The 24,884-nt window shown below is 43.0% G+C and overlaps 1 protein-coding gene across 1 annotated transcript in view; it reads left to right on the top strand.

The window, feature by feature from the left end:
- Window positions 1-24,884, top strand: part of MDGA2 (MAM domain containing glycosylphosphatidylinositol anchor 2) — a 411,004-nt gene that overhangs the window by 354,277 nt on the left and 31,843 nt on the right. The window contains exons 10-11 of the mRNA XM_068947620.1: window positions 1,421-1,569; window positions 23,659-23,836. Coding sequence (XP_068803721.1) covers window positions 1,421-1,569; window positions 23,659-23,836 — 327 coding nt within the window. The remainder of the gene's footprint in view (window positions 1-1,420; window positions 1,570-23,658; window positions 23,837-24,884) is intronic.

Consider the following 24,884-nt stretch of genomic DNA (forward strand, 5'->3'; position numbering starts at 1 on the left):
AGAGCCACGGAGCGAGCAGAGCTGTCGGCAGCTTTGGGTTTCGAAAGGGCAAAGGGAATTGTAAGGCAAAGCTTCGTTAAACTTGAGTTTTTGGAGGGTTTGGGGAGGGGGGTTGTCTTTTGGTTTTGGGCTTTTTTTTTTTTTGATTGGTTGGGTTTTTTTAAGTTTCACTCTTATTTTCCCAGCTCTCTGGAGTTTCTCTGTGGAGAACTGGCTCCCACCAGCTAGTGCTGACTGCGGCGGGTGCTGACGGCCTAGGCAGGGCAAAGAAATTTCTGATTCGTGAAAGATAGAGTTTGATTTTGGTTTTTTTGTTTCTGCTGCATCTGTCAGGACAAAAGGTGGTTATTCTACAAAGCCAACTGTTAAAACTCGTTTCAGGTCAGTCCTAACACTTTACTTCAAGAAAGTGGAGCAACGTTGCGTTGTTTGGATGACACGTTAAAAAAAAAAAAAAAAAGGATCATAGAGCAGAAGTGGAAAGTACTTAATAGAAAATTGATTTGGAGTGTACTGGTGTGATCTCTTTTGCTTCTGAAGCATATTTGGTGTTTCCTTTAAGAGAAATCTGCAGAGATGTTGGCAGTCCTGGAGCCGCTCGAGGTGGCTGCGTGCAGCTCCCGGCTGCAGCTTGAGCAGGTCCTGGGTCTCTGCCGGCTCTGGTGCCCTCTCTGGCAGCCCTGCGCAGGTGTCGCGGCTACCCTGGGGCGTCACACGTGGCACTACGTACCTATCTTTAGGCAACTACAGCAGGCAGACTCGGTCATTTTTGCTGTTATAAGCAAATCACTTGTTGTGAGATACTCTAGAGACCAAAAAGGTAACGTGCACGTGAAGGTGGCACTAGGATTTGTGGGTTTTAAGTCCAAGGGAACTCCAGGTTAGTGCATTCAGTGAAGCTTTTATCTTATATCTGGGAAATCACGCTTAGGTTTTTCATGTTTATAAAGAACGAAGAATGTAATAACAGTGAAACGGTCATATACCCAAAATGCAATGACAGATGTCACTTCCTCCTCTGTAGCTGTTGTGCGCATTTGTAATTAAGTATATATGTTCAGCTCAATAATGTGCCTGTGTGTTGTGCTCAATGATGTGCAGAGAGATGTTAGAAGCTCGCTCACTTCTTCTCTTCCGCTTCCTACGCCTGGGCCAGGGATGCCCCCAGGCACCAGTCAGTCAATCAAGGCGAAGCGTTGTCAGGAGTCCCTCAAAACTGGACGGGCAAAGAATTGGACGGGTGACACGACTTTGGGAAGGAGTCGTGTCACCAAATGACTCAAAATGAAGGGAGGAGAGAGAGACTGCAAATCAAAACCAAAACGTAGTTCCAAAACTCATTCTGATCGTTCTGTGCTTTCTTTTGTTTTTCTTTTGTTTTTCTTTACGCTTCTTTGTTTTGTTTTTGTATTTCCTGCAGGCAAGGCGTACGCTCCGGAGTTTTACTACGACACTTACAACCCGCTGTGGCAGAACAGGCCCCGCGTCTACTCCTACAGCCTCCAGTGGACCCAGATGAACCCCGACGCCGTGGACCGCATCCTGGCGTACCGCTTAGGGATTCGGCAGGTGAGCAGAGAAAGTGGCTCGGAGGCGAAGGGCCTGTGGAGCGCTCTGAGCTCTGCGAGACTTGCTTTTCATCTCGTGCAGGAGTGCGCGGCTGCTGCTCCGCGCTGCCGTGTTGCAGGGGTAGTCCGCTGCCGCTCCCCAATCCTGGAAGCGAATTTGCACGTTTCCAGTGCGGGGCTGGAGATCAAAGAGGCATCGCGCAGAGGGCTTGCAGAGGCTGCCGCGCCAGATACGCTAGGGAGATCACCCCGAAGAAACTGGCAGTGAAATTTAGCTTCTTCTCTCCCTCTGTGTATCTGTATATCTTCTATTATATATTCCGTGCAAATAGCTAAATGTCGAGAGAGTTGTAGCTTTCCTACAGAAACACGTTGTGGTCCTTGAGAAACCTCCCTTAACCACGTTAAAGCCCGTGGTGCTTGGGGCATCATACCATTAGCTACTGTTAAGAAAGCATGGTACCGCTCTGCTTGCAGAGGAACTGTTAAATTAACATGGTAATCAACATTAATTTACCATTTAACAATTTTTAAAGAAAAACGTTATCCATCTTCTTTTAACATGAGTGCTACGCAGCTTGAGTTTTAATAGTTAATTAAAATGAAAGAACCAATCTGTGCGTTGCATAAGCTCTAATTAGAAGGCAACACGCCTCCTTATTCCCCTTCACAGGGCAAAGCAAAGGTTTGTTCGCACTTCTACGTTCGTCTAAGTCTGTACAAAATCTCAGAAATACCTTCCAAAGGGAGAAGGTTTTTTATGGCGTGCTGCTTCCTTATGGCCCTGACTGGATTCTGCACATGCTAAACAGTACAAACGTACCAAGGATGGACGCTGACGGTTTGGTTTTCAGCACTAGCAGGCTTTCGAAAGGAAAAAATGCATGATTTGAAAATAGTTCTCTTGGGTGTGAACACTTCCTTGGCCACCACAGTCCCCTCTGAGTAACGTTTCACTGCTCCGGGCTTTCGCCGTTGGTGGAGGAGGCGGCGCCTTGCTGCCGTGGTCCCCTGCCGTACCGCCTGCGGGGGCCACCGGCCCTGGCTGCGCGAGCCCTGCTTTCCCACCGGCCCTTCGATCCCGCACCCGCAGGGAAAAATGAGCACGTTCGCGCTGCTTTACTCGGGAGAAGCTGCTTGGCGTTGTTTTGGTATCGTTTTACACCCTCCTGTTGAGTTTGTCTCGCTTTAAAAAATACCCTTAATTGCTCGGTTTAGGACTCCCGTGTTTGGTTCTTCAGTACCTGAAGTAATAGTTTGTGCAGAGAGAACGCGGGTCAGGGACGAAGCTTATTCTTGATTTTTTTTTTAAATCTTGGAGTGCAGAACATAGTCCCACAGATCTCCCACTGGGGTGAGCTCTGTAAGCTGCAGAACAAGTGCACAATTTGAGCGTGTTTTTGTACTCCTTCAGGAATAGGTTTTTGCTGGTGTAGCTTTTGTGGTAGCTGTAGGTCAGGAGGTTGATGGGGACGTTTCCAGGGAAAGGCTTTGGTGCCCCCACAGCTGGTAAGCTGGTGGCGAGGGTGCTGCTCCGACACACGCATACCCTGAGCTCCAGTTTTGTCTCTGCCCGTATCTAACTAATCTGAAATGAAAATTAGGGGCTTTTAATAAATGTTTGTATCACGGTTTGCATCATTAGGCACAAATCAGCCCTGTTATTCTCCAGTACCCAAGCGAAATTATTACATTTAAAAAAAATTTGCTAGGTAAAAGGACATATAATTAAATTATTTGTACTTACATTAGGATTTTTAGCTTCTTTTTCCATTTCATTGTAGTATACTTTTAATGATCTATTTTAGGTGCTTAAAATGAGTAGCTCTCTGTCGGTGGCTGCTCCTTTCGTCTGTCTGATGCTACGTTTAAAACTTGGGTGATCTAGAAACTAGTGAGCTATCTGGGCCTGCTCTTTCATTATTGCCATAATTCCCCCTGAAACAAGGGTGATAATTAAAATTCTTATTTTCTTTGACAGCTGCTGGTACTTGTTACCAGCAGATTGCCCTTTGCAAAGTTTGTGTTTAGACAGTTTATTCGACTTTGCAATGTATTTTTCGCTATTGCTTTTGTTGTTTGATTGCTTCCCCCCCCCCCCCCCCCACGAAGATGGTTTGGGGAGAAACCGTACAAAATGAACTCCCGTATCCTTGTCTGGGTTGCAAACTGATTCTCATATAAGTGAAGCCTTCTTTCCTGGCACAGAGCGGATTCCCTCCCCTGCCCCGGGGTTGCTGAAGATTGACCAAATTCAAAATTTTAAATAATACGATAAATTCTACACCTGGGATTTTTTTTTTCTGTTTGCTGTTAGAAAAGGTTTAAAAAAAAAATGCAGTTCTGCTTTGAAAAAATGGCCTGGAGGGGTAACACAGAGGCAAAAGGCATCGGCAAAGCAGCCCTGGGGCCGGAGCGCTGCTCAGGACGAGCCTGTCCCGCACCGAAGCTTGTCCCCGAGCCGGAGGGGAGGATTTCCAGCCCCGGAGAAGCGCACGTGGACGCGGCAACTGGCTCGTTTGTGCCTCCGGCTAGATGAACAGCGTTACCTTCCTCTGAGCAGTGAATCGATTTTGTATTAGGGTGCTAAACTCGGAGTTCGAATGGCTTTCTCATCACCTGACCAACGTCTTTTGGTGTTGGAAAAGACCAAAGGGTCCAGGCAGCGTTTTGCGACCGTGTAGCTGCTGGTGTGTTTAGGCTGGCTGACTTTTCTGCGGGGTTGTTGAAGTCTACAGCAGCACGAAATGTAACGTTGGAAGTATTGCAAGAGTTTGTGTAAGAGGGGCCCTGCCTTAGCTCTCTTTCTGCCTTTGCCAGGTAGCTGTAGAAAACGACACTCGATAACGAAACCTCTGAAAGCCGGAGGAACTTGGTGACAAAATACGGCAGGCTGCGTTTTTCTGTTAAAGAGAAATTGTGCTGCTAGGAATTATTAGATCGTACAGCATTATGGAGACGGGCAAATATCTCAGCTGGTTGAAACACAGTAGGTTGTAGGGTTAAAGACATCCACCTAGGTTGTAGGGTCTACAACCTAGGTTGTAGGGTCTCCACCGCGATCGGCTCTGAAAAGTTTTGCTGGCAAAACTACTGGAGAGAAATAGAGATGTAATGCGCGGAGAAAAAGAACGGTAGAAAAAGGGCTGCTGGAGCAGAGGGCATGGAGCTGGGCGATGCTGAGGGGGGACCTGCCCAAAATGAGGAGGGTGTTGTGCTGTTGGGGCACCTTCAGCAAGGCGGGGAAAAGCCACGGAGGGTGAAGCCGTGTTTGGAGTACTTCGCGGCTGCCGGCATTTTCCGGGTGGCCCTGAGCTTCTGCCTAGGCGGAAACATATTGTAATATCTGACAGTTGTGATATTACAACTGTCTTGTAATATCAGAATATTTTGCTGTGGATCCTCTTTTAAAAAGATCAAATCATTTATTATTTTTTTTTAAGCGATTAACGTGTTTAACATGGTATGCGGCGCCTGCCAGCTTTAATGTAGAACTTAGAAAATCAGAAGTGTCTCGAATATGGGAAGTTTTAACACTGCAACAACCCTCCTGTAAGTTTTGAAGGAGCTCCCGCAGGTGCGGTGCTACGAGCTACTTTTCCTTTGACGCCGGGAGCAGTCCTTGGGCTCCTGCAGCTTCCAGGAAGCGGTGCAGCAGGAAAAAAGTATTTTAGGGATGAAACTACTCAATTTAAGACGTGAACTGAGACTCTGTGAGAATCACTGCGTTTGTGTGGCAGCTATCTGTATGACTTCCATAGTTAAGATAATTTTGGAGCTCTTTTTTCTCCCTCCTTCCTTTCTTTAAAGCTACAAACTGCCTTTATGACAGGCAGCTAGTTAGCAGAAGTCTATTCAGCGAGCGTGTTCTGGTTACATGCCGGGGTGTGAAGGCTGCTTCCCTCTGGGACAATGAGGAAGGGACTAGAATTATTTAGAGCACTCTGCTTTTTGCTTAAGCCTAAACATTTTCCATGGTGTCTTTTGAGGATTCATTCTAGGATTAACAATATTTTTTAACAAGCACAGGCTGTTGTCCGAGTTTCTAGCTGACGCAGCACGTGAGCAGTGGCTTCCTGGCACTGGGTTTTAATCAGCTTTGAGGGTTTTGAGCCACGGTATCTGTCAAACCGTGCTGTGACAGAGCGCTCTTGTGTTGCTCTGCTCCTCTTTAGTTGAGCAGCATCATGTAACTCCATTAAAAGCTGAGGAGCTAACTCCATGACTGTAGAGGTGCCTTGGTGAGCAAGCTTACAAGCTGCTGTTGCTGTTCGTTGTCTCTGACAGTGCATGGAGAACTTGGGCAGGTCTGGCTTTGTTGGCCAGGAGAGGGCACGACTCTGCCACCTCCTCCAAAAAGCTGTTAAGGATTTGGTCTTCTCTTCATGGAAATTCATGGCTGGAGTCGGTCTAAGGCCAGTCCTGCTGCCAGCCTTTGGCAGAAGAAGTGACTGAGGTTGGCTGACAAATACTGCACTGGGTGAAATAGCTGCTTCTCTTGGGCTGCCAGAGCCAAAGTAAGCAAAGATTAAAGCATTTCTTTTAGCTACCGTAAGTTCTCCTGTATGCTCTCCAAATTTAGAGAGTGTATAGGAGGCGAACAGCTATCCTTGTATAGCTGGGCATGTGTTAAGCATGTCTGCTATCCCAGATCTACATGCCAGAGAAGTGAAACAAAGAATTAGGACCGTCCATTTTTCCTCCATTTTTCATGAGCTTTTTCCAGGCTGGTAATGAGAGGAGCATACATACATAAGAGCAGCAAATCCTTCTAGTTCTGTAGGAGCATCAAGAGCAATGTTTCCACTGATGAAAGGGAAATGGGAATAAACATGTGAGCAGAATAATAAAAAAGAGGTACAAGGTGAGGAGCTGCTCATTTATGATTACCACAGTCTTGGACACAGTAAGGTGGAACTTCGGGATTCGGTCACAGAAGGGCATAATCAAGAGGAATAGTCACTTGTCAGCAAAGAGGTGGGACAACACATTTCATGTCTAAAGATACAGATCTGAGAGAAGAGGAGGAGGAAAAGGAACTGAAGTTAATTCATCTCAGCAACCCAGACCTAGTCATGGAGGGTTTGAAGGTGGCAGAGATGATAAATAAATAAATAAATAACATGATTAATTAAAAATCTTGGGATTACCGTTGAACTGGAAGAAAGTTGAAGTCAAGAGATAGAAGCTGGGAAAATGGTCTCATTTCACTGTTTTGAAAAATGTTCAAAGAAACCAAACATCTAGTCCCATGTTGGCGTGAAGTGACTCTAGGTCTCCCTCTTTATTCACAAGCTAGGCAAATTAAGAATCACAGAACTGGCTTTAATTTAAGTGAATTGGAATAAAAAAAGGGATGATGACATAAAAAAAACCCAACCATCTCCCCTTCACCTAAATTCAAAGCACGTGAGTTTTCCATATGCTTTTTTTGTCTGGGAAGACTGCTTTTGTTCAGAAGTTCCCATAGGCCCTTTCCATTTTATTTTTTCCTAACAACTTCTCTACAGCTTCTTCTGCAGGACTATGTCCATGCAGTGGGCCGCTTTAATTTTCTTATATTCCTGCAATAGTGCTACCAGAATCCACTTAATCTATGAAGGTGAATCACCAAAACAGTTTTATATGTTTCTGACAGATCCTAGCAACTTGTCACTGGGCTTAAAATAAAGACATGTCTTATTTTAACTCCAGGATTATTTAATGGTAGGAAAGCATGACACAGAAGAAACTTGTTCAGCATTTTCAACGGTTGTTAAAGAAACGTCAAGAGAAACAGGTATTGCAGACACTAGAAAAGTTCATTGAGAAAAATACTGGGCGTCATTTGATGACATGCCGCAGAAGCCAAGAAAGTCAAAGCGGGAGAGGGAAAATGCTATCAGGTAAAAGAGGAATCACATAAAGGACAGAAAGGTGTGCCCATTTTTCTGCCTATAGATTGAAAATGGAAGCAGGTGAATGGAAATGATATATTTACTGTTTTTAACATGAAAATCACATACGAGAAATTCACTTACTTGATCACACTTAAGGCCCCCTGCTGATTGGTGGTAATTTTGCAGGTGTCCCTTCTCACCTGCATGGTGGATCATGGTGCTATCACACGACTCAAAACTCCTGCAAGGGAAAAGACAATTGCAAGACCGATGTTTTCTTTTGCTTTGCTACAGAAAATGTACAATAGCTATACATCAAAAATACATATTAAATTTTTCATTCAGAGCCATTCAAAAATAAGTACTCATATCTGTAGTAATTAATTTTCAGGGAGAAAAAAAATGAAAGAATTGGAAAGACTTAATTCAAATGTACATTGGACTATTTCTAATATTGTTGTCTTAATGGGAAATTTTAAGCATTCTTCAACGGACAGAACGGTAATAAGCCATCCTAAAGACTTCTTCACAGCATGGATGTCCTTTTTGAAGTCTAAATAAGGCATTGTTTTTTTTCCTGTTACCTCTACACTTGTGAAACAACAGAAGTAGATAATTTGGGGGGCGGGGGGGGAAGTGAGTACAACATGCAAAGGCACGTGTCTTATTGATTTGATCAAATATGATAACCATTGCTTCTCTAATTCAAGTTCTGTTTCACAATTTTCAGCTTGTAATATTGATAGCTGTTATGCTTATTCCTCCTGAGACTGAGGCTTGAATTTCAAACGAGCAAGCTGAGGGCTGTCATTTTAGATTTGTAACAAATTTTTTAATTGGTTTTTAAAAATGGTTACACATACCAGTCTTCAGACAGGTTTGGGAAATGCTTATGCTTATTTCTGAATAAAACATTAAGCTGACAACATCTTCCACTTATTAAAGGAGCACTATTTCTTTATTAACCATTCAGAAGTCAAGAAATTCAGAGCCAAAGGTTATATACATAAATATCAGTTTTTATGTCAGGTCCTGACATTCTTACTTTGGTGCCATGGTATCTAAGTTGCTAAAGATACTGTTGCCTTCAGCCAAACTCCTTGTTCTGCAAGTCACTAGTTGTGCACTTCCCGAGCAGGCAGTTCCTCTGTGTTGGAGGTAATGGGATGCAAACATCCATACCATTTCGTTCTCAATTTTGATACCTAATTTGAATTAACTTTTTAGTCTGATTTATTAAGGCGACAAGACATGTGGCCCTCCTGCCTGTATCTCCCCATGTCTCTTGATGTCATCCCCAGTAATTTCTGAACCCGGTTGTTCATTTTGGTCAAACTTGACAGAGGACGACCAACCTCAAAGTAGTCATTTTCCAAAGAGTGAATGCAGTGTGGCCAGGAGGAGATTATCACACGCTTACGCTCCGAGCAGTGTCAGCAGCAAAACTTCATGCTTTCATTGCATGCTTCGCATCAGGAAGGGCATTTGGTTAGTAGCGTATGCTCTCATCCCGCACTGCCGAAAGGAAGTCCCCCATTGTAACTTCAGCCTGCACATAGTAGCCACACTTAATTTTCATTTATTCTGTCTCAGCAGAAAAATCTGCAATATGAATTGATTACTGCTGACAAATACAGTGTATCAGTCAAACCTCAGGAAAGATGAAGGAGAAATTTGAGTGAAATGAAGAGCAATTTAGTGAGAGAAATTACTAAAGCTAGAGGAATTTGTTTCAGTAAACAAGTTGTTCGCTTCTGACTTCAAACGCTTGTTGTAGGGTTGAGACTCCCTTTCGTGGTTTACCTGTGCCTACGCGGAGGTGTAGCACTGGTTTGCTATGGAAGCGCAGCCGGAGCCGTAGGTAACGGTGGCTGGATTGCGCACCTTATCGTCACAGTCCAAGCTTCTTCCTTAAATTGTTGATCCAGGCCTGGGCACCCCTCCAGCACAAGTTTAGCTCTTGATGAAAAGGGGCTGCATTTATGATATGAGCAACTGAAGAGCAAGAAAGACGGGATGTGTGTTTTCCTGACTGCTCTTTCATCCTGTTGCTATCTAGTTGTCTGATGAATGCAAACAACAAGGCCTTCTGGATTTTAATGTTGATCAGATCCAGGTTTCTAATGAAAAATGTAAGTGCCTAAATATTTTTCATTACCCTGCATTTTTTGAATATAAACTCCTGTAATGCAAGAATAATTGAAAAAAAGGTCTGTAAATGACCGGAATGGTCTTGTTGTTAGCATTGGTTTCATATGATGTCATATGGTCGTTCAGAAATATTAAAGGATTTGCAAAAATGAAAACCGATAGTAAAAGAGGGCAATAACACTTCAAAAATTGAAGATGCATGAAAATCATGGCACTAAATTATAGCATATGTCCTTAGGTAAATGCATAACGAGTAAGAGTTGTGTATCTAGCATGCAGGACACTTTTCAGTGTAATAAAATACAGCATAAATAACTGCAGCGGTAACTTAAATATGAGAAAAACCTGTGAGTGTTACAGAAGCTCTGGAGGAAGCATCCTCTTTAGCGAAGATAACTATCTTCACTTGCAAAGATAACTATCTGGGCTTGCTTCAGAGCAGAATTGATTCCTAAGAAGCATAATTACATTGCATATTATATTGCAGCTGCTCTGTTAAAATGTGTTTGGAATATCAGGATAAAACCTAACAATGGTGGCAGTCGCTCAAGGCGTAGGTCCCTTATCGCAGCGAGCTCCAGCGCTCGCCGACGGCTGCCGAGCCGAGGTTCCAGGTCTCTCATGAAGTTTGGTACCGTTTTCCTCTTGCCCAGGAAATAGCTCTCTCTTTGGTAGCTCCTTAGTTATGATTACGTGTTATTCAGGCAAGCCTGCTGGTTTAGCTCTGAGAGGGACTGAGGAGAAAATGAAACCTGTGAGGAAAAGCGAGTGGACTTCTAGAGACGGTCGCCACTTGGAGCACGGGAGTGATGGGCAAGGTGCTTTGGCTCCGGTGCAGGCAGTGATTTTCGCCAAACTCGAACAAGAATACTGTGTTGTATTGCACAGTACTTTGCTGTGGAAAAAAGTCCGGGTAGCAGTTGTTTTATTGGCTCAGTATTGAGTATTTTCTGTATTTACTAACAAACGGAAGTGCTGTTGTGTCACAAAGAAAGCTGTCGCTTTCCCCAGCATCTCTTCTCTGTGTGGGTGTTAGGGATTCTGGCAATCTGTAAAAATAAAATTTACCTTCTGAGCTTTCTGACCTGTTTCTAAGGCCACTCAGGTGGAACGAGCATCTGTGCATTTACAAAATGAGAGCGGCAGAACTTTCTACGTAATAGTCTCAAGCCTGCGTAAGGGCTGCTGATGCGGGATAAGCCCCAACCCTGGGAACTCTTCAGACCAGGGCTTTCTCTGGCCGTGCTTTTCACCAACTCCTGCCTCGAGGTTTTGGAGTTTTATCTGGGGCTTTGCAGGTGTTACTGCACAAGTGGCTAGAGCAGTATTATGTCTAGATCGCTCTTATAGATTAGCTTGCAAAAAAGCTGTGGTTTCAGAGTGATCCCACGTGGCACCCAGCGAGGTCCTCTGCAGCCAGGGCAGGTGCCCCAGGCGCTGGGGCATCCAGGTGGAGTGCTCGAGGCTCAAGTTTTGGCTTTGTTGAGCCTTTTCACCCCATTCCTGTGTACGCCAGTCCCGTGGCTGGGATGGCCTCCTGCCTAAATAGGTTCTTTTGTAGATGATGATCCATTTTACTTAAAAACTCGAATAGTCATTGAAGCAAGGATCCTGTGTGTCCTGAATCCCAGGTGACTGCTGAACGCTTGGGAATTTGGTAGTGGGAACAGTCTCTCTGTCACTGGAAATTCTGACCTCACTGGAACTGATATATATAATTTCAAGAAAGAATTTCTTGTAAAAAAAAAAATTACTTAAAAAAGAAACAATGCCTTTAGAAAGCTAAAACTGTTTCAGTTATGCAGTGTTGTATAGTTTCTGTGCATCTAGCTGAGGCCGGGAAGGATATCTTTATATTTAAATAAAGAAAAAGTGTAAATTTTAATTGCAGCTTGGAGAAAGGAGATGGTCAATGAGAATTTTTAAAAGCGCAATCAGATTAACAATTCCTTCAACACAGATTTCCTCAAGCTGCTAGGTGAGGGAAAGGTGCAACTATCTTAAAACATATTAGCTATTATATAATAAATAAGCCCTTTTCCCAAATAATATCTATTACAGAAATGATAAATTGCTGGGATAAGAGTGGTTTGTCCCTAAAGACAACTGTTCCATCCATTCTTTTGTTGTTAGAGACTTCTTTATCCTCTGAAACATACACAGAATTTAATTGAATACAAACCATATTGCCATTCAATAAGCAAATCGGTACGGTAACACATCTGTGTTTTTTCGCTGATTTAAAACAACACTTTTACATTTTGAGAAGTTCATTAAAAATCTAGTGGCTATTTCCTTTCCTCTCATGTGCAGTAACTGTCTTAAGCATTTAAGAAATGGTTTGTTGAAGCATTCATATCTGACAGTTGAGCTATTATATTTGGGCAAAAGTTCATTCTTACTTAAAAACATCCACAAAATCACTATGTTAACTTTTGATGGAAATACATGTTGGCATGATGCACTTATCCTATTGAATTATTACTCCCTTGATACGTTTATGCAGAGACTCGTGGCGGTTGCTTAAAATGCGGCCATGGTTTTCCATTTCATTTACCACGAGAACTTAGCTTGTTCATAGTGTTGTCTAAGTATCGAGGTTCCAGTGTGCTGTGCTTTAAAAGGCTTAGCTTTGTCCTCTTGATTGCAGCTACATTCATTGATTTGTCACTCTAATTAGTTTGTATGAGAAAAAATGGTCGTTCATAAATAGCTTTTAGAAATCACATGAAGAGGAATTAGCTCACCAGTGACAAGGATGCCCTGTGTGTCACTCTAGATTTATCCAGAGAAAGTTGTAGCGTTCTGGGACGCGCGCTGGAGTCGTCGTCACTGAAATACGGCCTGTGTCCTGTGGCTGCTCCGTGATGGAAAAATTGCTGTTGTTTTGGGCATCACATGTTTAATTTGGGGAAGGAACTAGATCTTCATGTCACTTTGATAATCATATCTCTTATTGCTCAGATAAAAATAATGGTCTACCTATTGCAGAGGAACCTGCTGCTTCATGTGCAAAATCCGGTCGTGACCGTTGCCAGCGCCCAGCTAGCCCGCGTAGCGCAGCGTACTTCGAAGTGCGGGTCTGAGCCAGCGCAGTTTCCCTTACGTGTGAACTTCAAATGTGACATGTCACTGAGAAGGAGTGAGAAAGGCTTATCTTAAAATATTGAAAAACTGTTCTGTAGAAGTGTAACAAAGCAAAAGAGCAGAAAACCTGCCCTATTTGGGTTAAGAGCAGTGCAGGTTTTGTTTAATCCCTTAAACGTAAGTGAATGATTTGGGAAGTAGCCAGTTCTAAAGTCTTAAAATGGATTATCTCGGTTTATATCAGATTTTAACCGTACTTTAAAGAGGAAGATTATTTACATGGATGCAGTGTCATCACATTGAAGGTTGTGATTGATCTGAGACCATACATCTGAGAAGTCCACATTGTGACCTTGACTAAAAGCAAAATAATACAGCCCATTTTTTAGTCTCTGGGTGTTTCCACTGTTTCGATTAGACTGTGAAATTGTCCCTGTACTTGAAGGACTCACAATGATACATCCTTTAGATAAGAGAGAGACAGTGAGATTTACTAATAACTCCAGAAGGCAAGATGCCTTCACCCAATTTGTGGGGGCAGAGCAGTGTCTATTTAACACTGTATTGTAAGAAGTGAAGAGTCTGAGTTTATTCTGCTTAGGCAGGAAGAAATTACCTAAAGTCTGAATCTGGCAAGGGCAACAGGGCAATTCTTCATTAGGTTTTAAACCCTTCCTCTTTGAGGTGAGTGGTCACAGCCTTGAGTGCATCTTTCTCTTGAAAGATAGCACCTCCCACACTACATTTCCTTAATTACACTCTCCTGGGCACTTTGAAGTGTAGATGTTACTCGTTGCAGCTAACACCTCTGTTGCTGCCCCTGCTGCTTTTCCAGTAATTATTTTCCCTGTAGCAGATGGAGCTTCAGCCAAGGCTTCTCCAGCCCTTGCAGAAGTGAAGCCAGATTTCGCCTCTGCCAAGCCAAAGCGGAGGGTACCAGTCTCTCTGGCGGGTACCAGTCATGCATGTTTCAACTGTGACTGCTAGAGAAATGGTTTTGTATGTGCCAGGACAAATGCATAAAAACAAAAGATGTCACCTCTAGCACTCTTCTGATGAGGCAGATGGCTCACATGTAACTTTACTGGCAACATATCCGGTGCAGTGTAAATTCTCAGATAAACCTTGCAACGCACAGAAGAGGAAGACAACTGGAGTAGCGGAATGGAGTTTGTATGTGTATATGGTGTGTGCTTATTTCCTGTGCTTTATTTTCATTTTGGTCGACCTTTATTTTGCCACAAAGAATTCCAGAAGTATTTATACAAAGAGCTTTTGAAAGTCAATGAGGCTCTAAAGGCGCCTATAAACTGGTGGAGAGAAAGCAAGAGCCGTCTTCCGTGTGTGCATTGGCCTGAGGAATTAGGACTCTGTTCCCCTTAGGCACGGCAGTACTGGATTTCAAGCCAAACACTGGCATGGTAAAACCTAAGATGGTTAGGACTTCTCGAATGATGATCGAGAAAGAGGGAGATCAGGGCTGCACATTACAGCCTTGAATTCATTTTTATCACTAAGTTGCAAAGGAAAAAAGATGATTCTTTTCTAAACAGTTTTTATACTAGTCTTGTTAGTAGCTTAAATTAAAGAAGAATCTCTAGAGCAAGTAAAGTGTCCACATTTTTATTGAAACTGTGAATAACCTTGTTTCAAAGCGTTCCAGAATGATAAAGAAAACAGTAGCTAGGAGAAATACTTGATATTAAACATCAGTGGGGTAACTGGAAAACATCATTAAGTATAATTTTCAAGTGAGCTTCAACCCTGCATGTGAGCTGGAACAGATTTTTTTTGTACGAGGTCAGAGAGAAGAAAAGGTGTCACTGGGGGTGTTGTGAGAGGGTTTGGGAGCAAATGACTTTCAGGCCTGAAATGTCAACGGAGAATACTGTCAGCTGCAGATGCAGCCTCTCATGCATAGGTCCCCTTTGGCCTTCTGCTTGCATCTGAAGGTGCTGAGGTCTACCAAGATGTTGTCTGCACATAAGAAATGTTTTTCAGTCTCATTAATAGCTCTCTGAAGAATATTCAAACATTAATATATTTCAGCTTCGCATTTGGCCTCAGAATTATTGACCTGGATTCTTCCAAATTTTTTATTTCAAAGCATCCTTGTACTTGGTGAGTCTTTGAAGGTGGCCAACGTGCCAGCAGTTGGTTTCATTAGGTGTTCAGCCATAAAGTGGAGTTTGGTCACAGGAGGGAGTCTGAAGCTCTTGAAATAATTTAGCAAGCTTGTACAGCACATCACACATCAGGATGAGAACGTAAGTGATTTCAGGGGGTTATGTTAAAAGGCCATCAAGCCCTTTATGCTGAATTTCCTTGACATTTCTTAATATGTTTTCAAAGTGCATCCAGCTGGTCCCAAATGTCAGTCAGTTTCTAAACTCCTGAAAGTACCATATCACCCAGAGCAGACCCACAGCTCCCACGGAGGAGTTCTGGACCCTCCCTTAAAGCTCTTGCTTCACTGAGCACGTTCTCAGCTTTGCCTGGGTGTCTGGAAATATTTTTGTGCTTTTCCGTAACAGCTCTGAAGTGGCTGGCAGCAGTGGCCTCACCTGCGACTCCAAACGCAGGTCCACAGTTGGTAAAGTGCCAGGCAATATTAGACTATTTCAGATGTAGTCTGGGGATCAGGTGGAGGTCTTTCCCTTGTAAAATTAGACTAAAGTCAAATTCAGGTAAAGTGGTTTTTTTTTTTGTAAATGATAGCTGTTAGTGAATCCAGAGCTCCACAAACATCCAAGAAGTGATGAGTGAATGTTTCTGCTGCTCCAGTATTCATGATCAGCAGGATTAAAGTAAATGAAATGAGTGAGACTTTGACCTGGAACAGACGTGAAGGCTCACCGTTCAGTGTTTCTGCTAAGAATATTAGTCTTGGGAATAGCACAGCTCAAAGAAAATACAAATCTTCTATCTTACTTTGAGTCCCTTTAGCAAGATAACTCAGCGCGTATCAGACTGGGCCTGGAAGTAAATACCTTGTAGGGGATACTCCATTCATAAAGTTTCCGTAATTGAGATTTTTTCAGCGTTGCCGAACGGCCAGTTGTTCTTGGCCAGGTAACATGAAGGTCTAAACATGGACCCACTGGCCATTACTGAAAGTGCCGCAGTAGATGCTTCCTGGCATATTTACCTCTCTCTGATTTTTGGATTTTATGCTGTGGACATGAGGTCTGGAGCTGCGTGCTGCTTCACTGCAGTGCCAAGGGAGGCCAGCGTAGCCTGTGCGCTCGCTGGCAGGCACCTGCCTGTGGCGGCCCCCTGCTCGCTGGGGATGATGGCCGTAGCCCTGAACTGCACGGCAGTGCCCTAGGCCACGCGGCCAGGTAAAGGAGCTGGTTCACTTTACAGAAATTACTTGCAAAGAGTCCACTAGTATCTGTAAACGGGAAAGGAAGAAAGGGACTAGGGACAAATTTTATTGCCTTACTGATTAAAGAAAGTCATACCTACCATAGTTTCATCTTTGTCTCTGTATATAAAGTTGTTAAAAGTCCATAAATTAATTTAATAGATCAGTACAGAAACAAGAATACAGACCTTCCAGCCATAAAATACCCTAAATTATGGTGTACAAAAAAAGTGGATGGAAATGTGATAACTCAGATTTTAAAAGATTTTTTTAATCATTCATTTGTATTGAAAAACACTTAAAAAAAAGAAGAGGCAGTATATTTCATCTTGCAATTAACAAGTTTTTAGCATATATCTGCACTGTATTTTTATTTTACTCTGACAAAAATGACATTTACCTTTTCCTGGGTTAGCATTTCCTACCTTGCTTTTAAAATTTTGGGTGTAATATATATTTAAAAAGAATTTAATTGTTAGATCATCTAGTTTTTTGGTTTTGCATACCAGTTTTTCTGAAATTGTTCCCATTTCTTTTTTCTCCAAATAGCTGGCAATAAATTTGGATTGTGGACAGATGCTTTTGGCATTTGAACCACTCATCCATCAACTTAAAACCCATAAAACTTGCTTTTATAACAGTCCACCTCTTTGGACTCCAAGCTCATAATTACTAGACTCCAGGACTTTGAGTTTCTTTCAAAAAAAGAAAGATGACAATTCTTTATGCTCTTCTGTGTACCAAATAAAACAAATTGCACAAAGCTGCAAACACAAAATAAGTAAAATGAATGGTGGGAGCAAATATAGAGAATGTTAATAAAAGCCTGTAAGAAGAAAGTCCATTATACGCCTGCAATTGTTCTTGGGGATTAGGAGTTAGCTAATTGAAAGAGATTGTGCCCACTGTTAAATGTACTTTAGACACTTTCTAAAATGGAATAAAATGGAGTATCTCTTGTCTTTAAATAAGGGTTTACTCTTTTGGGAAAACAAGAACAAACAAAAACTTCATTTCTTCTATGGTAAATGACTAAAAACGATGTATTGCTGCAATTAGAGGAAAGCGGACGCGGTATGCGGCGCTCCGCTCTGCCACCAGCAAGGCCCTGTTGAGCAAGGCTGAGTGGTGGCACTGGTGATGTCCACAGTCATTCCTGGTGCTTCGGCTCCCGATACTTTACTAGCTCAAGCAGGAAAGATCCTGCCATTTGCGGAGTTTGTGTGCTGGGTGCTGCTGCCTTGACGCTGCAGCTGCGGTCCCTGTTCGCCCGAGAGCTGAGAGCCGGCACCAGGCTCCATGCGGAAACGCGTAGCGGCGCTGACGGTTCCGGCGATGGCCTGTGAAAACGTTAAGAAAGAAAAGAGATGTCGGCAATAGCAATATTGCATGAAGCATAATGGAAAACACACCAGTGATGAGCATGGCAGAGCGTGTGTTACGGCTGGCCGTGTTATTTTTGCCTGATTTACAGATATTTGTCACTGTGAGTCATTTCAGGGCTGTACCTACCCTTTGAAAGGAAGCAGACGCAGTAGTCACCTACCTCATACGGTTTATATTCACAATGAGATAGCTCTGGTGGTATTGCTGATGAAAAGTAGCCACTGGGTATCTGCAGCAGAAATGAGCCGAACTCTGTAAAGGGTTGTTCACTCGAGGCATGCAGATGAAAAACATTTGGCCATGAACTAACCAATGCTAATTAAAAAAAAAAAAAACTCTTAAACTCTGTTTTTATTAAGGGAAAAAAATTGGCATTGTTGTTATAAAATTGCAATAAATGACTTAAATAATACCACAGACTTTTATAGGGTTGTACAATAGATTAATTTACATTGCATCTAGCTGTCATTAATTACAGAGATGCTTGTCTGACTTTTTGAGTCACTGAAGAAATTTGTGGTTGAAATCAATAGGCCAAGTACAATGGACTAAGGATGTGTTTATTTTTTTTATAAACATAACTGTGCACATAGGCAATCAATATTTAATCATCCCACAGGATTAATTTCTCAAGAAATCTATATGTTTGAGCCTTTTAGAGAATATAGTGTTGGCTGATTTCTCAACAACAGACAAAGAGTGAATATCCTTTCATTGGCAGGAACGAGAAGATAGTTTCAGCCTCTTGCAATAAAATGTTACCACGCTTTTACAGTGCCCTTTCACTGATGTCCACGAAATGCGCTTTGCTTTTCTGTTAGCTTTAGGGAAGACAAATTTCTGAATATTCAAAGGTAAGTAGGGGAAAAAAAATAGTCCCTATTAAGCCTATTGTGCTCTGGATTGACTAAATTTAGGTATGCTCTGTTAAATTAATTATGGGTTCAACCCATGATCATGATAATAACTGCTCTTAGAGTTAATATGTTTTTTTTCCTCAGTGCTTTACAAGTATTCACTAACTAGTAAACTGTTTCAGGCTGGTCAGAGCAAATTTCCAAAAGTGTATTTTACCCTTATCTGTGTAAGAAGAATTGTTTTGGTTATAGGAATCTTTCTAATTCAAGCAAACCAGATTCTTAGCAGGTTTGAAGCTTTGGGCATGCCCAAGTTGACATCCAGCCATGTATTTCACAGTCATGCATTTTACAGTCATATTTGCTTATGTATTCTCTCTTTGAAGAGTGAATCCTGACTTTTTAACCAAGAAAAGGCACAGCCTGAGCATTAGGTACACCCATTTGTGTACACCCAGTTTGTACACCCAAACTCCAGCAGCTGTCTACACCCGTTAGCGGTTTTAAGGGAGTGGGCAATGTGGAATGGGCTCCTGCTCATGCAGTGGAGTTGTTTTAACGAAAGGACACCTGGCCTTTAGGTGGAGTTGACTTCTGCTGGCATGAAGCTGCTCAGGGAGCAAGGGAGCCGAGTAGGTGCCACCACCATCTCAGTGCATTCATGGCAAGCATTGAGGGTCCAAGGGCTGGAGGTGTCTCCAACATAGGGCCTTGGCTGTAAGGTTCTCCTGTGCTTCCCTGCAAGGAGCTTGAACCACCTTTGTGCGATGAGGGAATTTCAGTGCTGTTTTTCAGAGGGGCTTGGGCACGTTAGTGTGGGTGGTAGCTGCCTCAGCCACATACAGACCTTCAAAAGTGTTCGACTGGAAATTCCTCATACCTCCAGCCAGGCGTGTCACTCTCTGACTCCGTATATATGTGACTTTTGTTTTTCTCTTTTGCTGTATTTTAGCTTAAAAGGAACTGACGGTTCATGCAGTTGGAAGCTGGTATGTCCCATCAGCGAGCAATGAGCAGTGGTTCCCACGCAGGGCTCCCGGCGAGCCATGGGACGCTGGTGCCGGCCACGACGCTCGCTTTCAGCGTGCAGCAGGGATGCCGTGTGGCGTGTGTGTCGGGTCTTCACGTTAGCCTATTGAGGGTGCTTCTTCACGGCTGTTTACGGGAGGCCACCTCCTGTGACTGCGTGCCCCAGTGCATGGGTGACCGCGCCGGGGCTCATCCACAGGATGGATGTTTTGTGTCAAACTGGGCGACTTTTTTTTTTTTTTTTTTCCTGGTTTCCATGGTAAAATTGAGGATTAAAATGGGGCTTTTCCTGATGGCAATGTAAAAGGATGTGCATTGTTTCCTATGGAGAAATACCAACATCCAGTGCTGGCTTGTGATGCATAATGCTGAAATGAAGAATCAAACTGTTTCACTTTGAGAATGAACACAGTAGTGGAGCTTCTCTACTTTCTTGTGTTTAGATGGTGGTAGAAAACGGTAACAATCCAAAAGAGCAATGGAATTTGGTACAAATTCATGGCTAGTTTTGGTAGCTGGAAGGGGAAGCATTAATTATTAAAAATATTTGCTTAATTTTCTCTTCACTCCTTATCCAACTGGTAGGTGTAATAAGGGATACCTTTTTACTGTAGAACAGTATAAAGATTCAGAAATACTTCTAAGCAGTGGCTCGCTTGCTTCAAATAATTGTCAGAAAGTCAGTCGTAGTTCACACAACTGGTAACACAATATTGCTATTACAGTATTCACGAATGCAATGGGCAAACAACATGTTTAACTATATCTCTAGCAGCCTAAAAATCCACCAAGATGTCTATTCCAGAAAACAACTTGATCTTTTAATGTTGAAAAATAAATAATGTTCTCCAGGTTTCTCTATTTATTCATTTCTTCAAATTAGTAAAAGGGACAGACACAGTTTGGAAACATGAAATTATACTTAGTAGTATATAGATCACTTTTGGGGGCGTAACCAATAGTTTTTCTCTTCCTTGCAAAGAGTGCTTGTTAGAATTGTATCTGGGTTCTGCCTCGATAATTTCGTTGAAAAAAATGGAATTAAAAATTTAGAAATCCATTGCAAAGAACAAACAGCAATTTGCTCCTTGTTTGTGAAGTCTGTTAGTTTTTTCTTATCGTTTTCATTTTAAAATCAAGTATGGATTTCAGATAAAGCACTTAGTCTTCATTGTAAAGCATGTGAGAAATCCTGCCTGGAGCCACATGTAGATGCATTGCTGTAATCACCGTGTAGACGGCATGGTGAGGTCAGCCCTTACCCCGCTTGGGCACAGACAGAAATATTCGGTAGAGCAGAGCTTCTCTGGAAAATCTTTTCCCGATGTAGCATATTTCTCTGTGTCGAGGGGGAGGAGGGTGAATGAAATTCTGTCAACTTTATCAAACTTTCACTTTGAGCTAAAAATTATCATTAACTCTGATCATTTTTGCATTATCAGATATCATTGAAGGACACTTTAAAATAGTCATGGTGAGCTTAGAAAAATTAAAAGCTGTATTTAAGAAATATAGAAACAAAAATGCTTGCATACTTAAAATATTCGATAAGTTTATTTGGCTGGCTTGATAATTTGGTAAATTTACAAACATTCTCTTTCTTTTTTTGTATGTTTCCAAAAACAGCTGGCCTATGCTCTGAGCAAGGGCTTGTTTGCAATTACCCCAGCTAGAGCAAGAGCTTTTATCCAAAAGCAGCTTCCCAGTTACCCTGAGCTAGACACGAAGAGCATATGTCCACGAGACTCCAGTGAGGAGATGCATATGAGCCAATTCCCCATGCGCCACTTAAAAAATACAGTCTAAATCTGATCATAATGATCCTTACTGTCTTCTGCGCTGCATGCTGCTTGCTTTGCTCTCAAGGACACCGCAGCCTGCTCAAGACAGGGTTTATTCAGTGCTGTGGAAGCTTCTCTGACAGACTGTGAAGGTGCGGAGGGCGTTATGCATTATTCAAAGTATATTAAAGGTCCCAGTGCCCTTTGAGTTTGTTCCTACAATGTTTTTCCATGCTAAATACTGCGTGCATCTCTGTTGTGCCCACTTAATGCAGGTGAGAATTCAGCAGCTGCCTCACCTCGTGCATTGCAGCAGCAGACCTTTATCCTTGGCCCTTCACACGCTTTTCTGTACGCAGCGTTTTCCGTACGTAGCATTCGGCACTTCTCTCCCGGAGTACGTGGATTTTAGCCGTGACCGAAAGGTTCCTTTGAAACGTGAACAGGAGAGGTGTGTGTGGCGTAAAAGCGCCCGCAGAGCTGGCGACAGCACGAACAACCCTTAATGTGCGCTCGCGTTCCCTTTGTAAGCCGTGAGATGTCAAAATAACACATTGTGCAAAGCCTGGGTGAGTCAGACATCCGTGGCGTGTTCTTATTCATTGGTATGTGAGGAACAGACAAGGAGAAAAGCCTGAATTTCTGTTAAATAAACTATCCCTTGGGTTTTGTCATCTGTGCGGTTGGCTCTCGGTACTTATGGAACAAGAGCCATTGAAGAGCTGGCACCCAGCAGAATCGGTCAAATTTAAATTTTTCATGAGCTCCGCTTGGCCTGATCATTGAGCGATACACTATAAATGCACTTATTTTCAGTATCTTCATTATCTTTTGTAACTCTGCGTAGTGCAGCATCCTTGGCAAACGTTGCAGGGGAAGGCTCCACAGTTCCCGGCTGTTTACAAGGGGATTTTTTTGTTAATATTGTGCCTTATAACCTGGGTCATTTTAATGCTCGCAGGAGGGAGAGGTGATGCTACTTGGGTAGACCCTGGGAAAAATCCCTGCATGCTGCTGGGCTGCAGCATTGCTGGGCCCCGGCGGGGGCGTACGGGCAGGAGCCTGGTGTCCCTTGGGCTGCAGGGGCTCAAAACACCATGAACCACTCAGTGACTTCACTAGCAGCAGAGTGAAGCCGGTGTCTAGAATTGTTCCGTAATCCAACTTTCTCAAGATTCGTTCTTGCTTTTCTTTTCTCAGCCTGAGTTTTATTTGATGGGCATATAATCGTGCACGCAATATAATTTAATGACAGAAAAATTCTTATCTCTTTCCCAGTGCCATAAATTTCAACCTTAGAATCTGTTGGTATCGCTGTAAACGTAGTTGATTTGGTTTAAATGTTGTAGATGTAGTACTAGTTTTCAGCTCTGTCGATGAACTTTTTTATTGTGTCTGCAGATTAAAGTTTTGGAATAAAAGGTTTCCCCTTCTTAATACGCATGAAGTTCTGTATTGGTGAACAGAGAATAAGTAAGAACCTCAGTGCCCTGACAAGTGTAATAAGCTTAGGAGAACATCTCATTTTAACAGCATTGTACCTATACAGTTCTCTTGGAATAGGGGGTAAATAATTAATGATTTTTTCCTTTGTTTTCGGGAGATACTGTCTGTAATAAGACAACGCACCTGTGGCAATATTGAAACGGCAAGTCACTCTGCTGCCCAAATTGCACATGATTTCTTGTGGGTAAGCTAGTTAAAGCAGGGGTGGGGACGAAGTGGCACTCTCTTCTTGTAACGCTTCCTTCTTAATTAGATATTTTTTCTGTTTCTAGGTGAAGCACATACAGAAAAGAAACTTTATATAGATTGTGTTGTTGAAAATACTGTTCAGCCTATGAAGCACCAAAATCTATGCTTTGGGTTTTTTTTAATAAAACAGAGTCTTGCTTGCTCATATTGACTTGTCCTTTACAATCTGTCCGTCTCTGCGATGGCAAGGACAGCTAATAATTGCGTGCTGAGGCCGTTAACAGCTAGCTTGTTTCTTCCTTGTTCGTCAGGAAAAGCTGTAACTGCTGGGAAATCTGGCTGCATTTCAGTTCTTCGGTGGGCTTTCAGCAGCTTCACGTCATGCCGCGGCTGAGAGCGGTGAAAGCTGGTGGCCCGCAGCGCCGGGGCCCAGGCGTGCCCACATGCCGGTGAGCCACCTCGGCTCTGGCAGCCCGTGGGGCACTTCTGCCACTGCCGCTCGCCCGCCTTGCTGTAAGATCAGGGAGGCAACCAGCCTGCTGGGCCAAAAATTCAGCAAAAATTCAGAAATGACCAACCTTTTTGTTTTGTTTTGTTTTGTTTTTTTGAAGCGTTATTTAACATTTGCAAGTCGTTTGGAAACTTAGGGCTAGATGTGCAAAGCCTCTCATCTCTTGATCTCGTCCCATGTGAGAGCAGCGCTCGGTGGGGAGGTTCTTGCAGGAGGTTCGTGCTCCTGCTTCAGCTCCCGACGGCCGCGTGGGGCCGCCCGGCTCCGCGCGCTGCTCCCGCTGCCGTCGCAGGGAAGGCCACCTCTCTCCCCAGGCTCTGACCCGTGCCTCCTCCTCTTGGTTATAGGCTGGACAACAGCGCTGGTGGGAGCAGGAGATTACAGTGAACGGAAACATTCAAAAGGGAGAACTGATCACCTACAACCTCACCGAGCTCATCAAGCCCGAGGCCTACGAAGTCCGCCTGACGCCCATCACCCGCTTCGGGGAAGGGGACTCAACTATCCGCGTCATCAAGTATAGCGGTAAGCTCTCAACGCGCAAGGAAAGGTGTTGCAGCACCTTCTGCGCAAGCCAGTGCCGCGTTCGGCTCGCAGCCCAGCCCGCGGCTGCGCCGAGGTGCCTGGTGCGGACGGCGGCGTCCTCTGTAGGATGGGGCCGAAACAGTATTTTCCATTTCCAGGAGGTTTCATAAGCCAGAAAAAAAAAAAAATCTAAAAAGCACAAAACCAAAACCATAGCGAAATTTCTATGAAATAGAAGGAAAAAATAGAACAAATTATTTCTTTTAACGAAATATTTCCTTTCGAAGAGTTTGTGCTTATTCCGGATACTTTGAAAGTCAATGAGGTTTCAAAAGAATCTACACAGCAAATAAGTGGTATTCTGGAGGTCTCAAATCAGTGTTTTGATATCATCAAAGTACTTCAGATTTTGTTTGTTTGTTTTTGCCAGGATCAACGGTTTTTGAGACATTTTTATTTGGATGAGAATAACTAAAAAAAAAAAAAAAGAGTAACCATTTGTAGACCCATGCAAGTGGAAAAGAGCATTTCCATATTTTCCCCCAAAGGTCATGCTGTGCCACAGATCTGTCGGCTCTAATCTGATAGATAAGGTATATTAGTCCCACAGCCTTCAGTTCAGTGTCCCAGCGTTGCCAGGAATTAATTCCTTAAGATGCGAAAATACCTTACAACGTCTTTCTCAGTGTATTTGTGTAATGAATTACTGACTTTTTTGTTTCTTGACTGTAAAAATTACAATGAATGTGCAAGACCCTTAGAGATCAGATGTCTCTATTCGAGACCCTGGAGTTGTGCAGTCTGCAATGGGAACCTGATGTACTGACCAGAAAGTTTTTAATAACTGAAAGAGATAACTGTGTGCCAGGGGCTAGGAGAAGATGTTTGTAACTGTGGTATCATGAAAGTGTTAATTTAAATATTATCATGGGGCACCTTGCTAATCCTGGAAAAAAGCAACGTGACGCACAGGTCAAATCACAGCCCGCCATACGTCCAGCTGCTCCCGCAGGTAGGTACAACAGTGATCAGTGCTGTACAGATATCT

This window comes from Struthio camelus, chromosome 5 (genome assembly GCF_040807025.1).
Source record: "Struthio camelus isolate bStrCam1 chromosome 5, bStrCam1.hap1, whole genome shotgun sequence".
Lineage (NCBI taxonomy): Eukaryota > Metazoa > Chordata > Aves > Struthioniformes > Struthionidae > Struthio > Struthio camelus.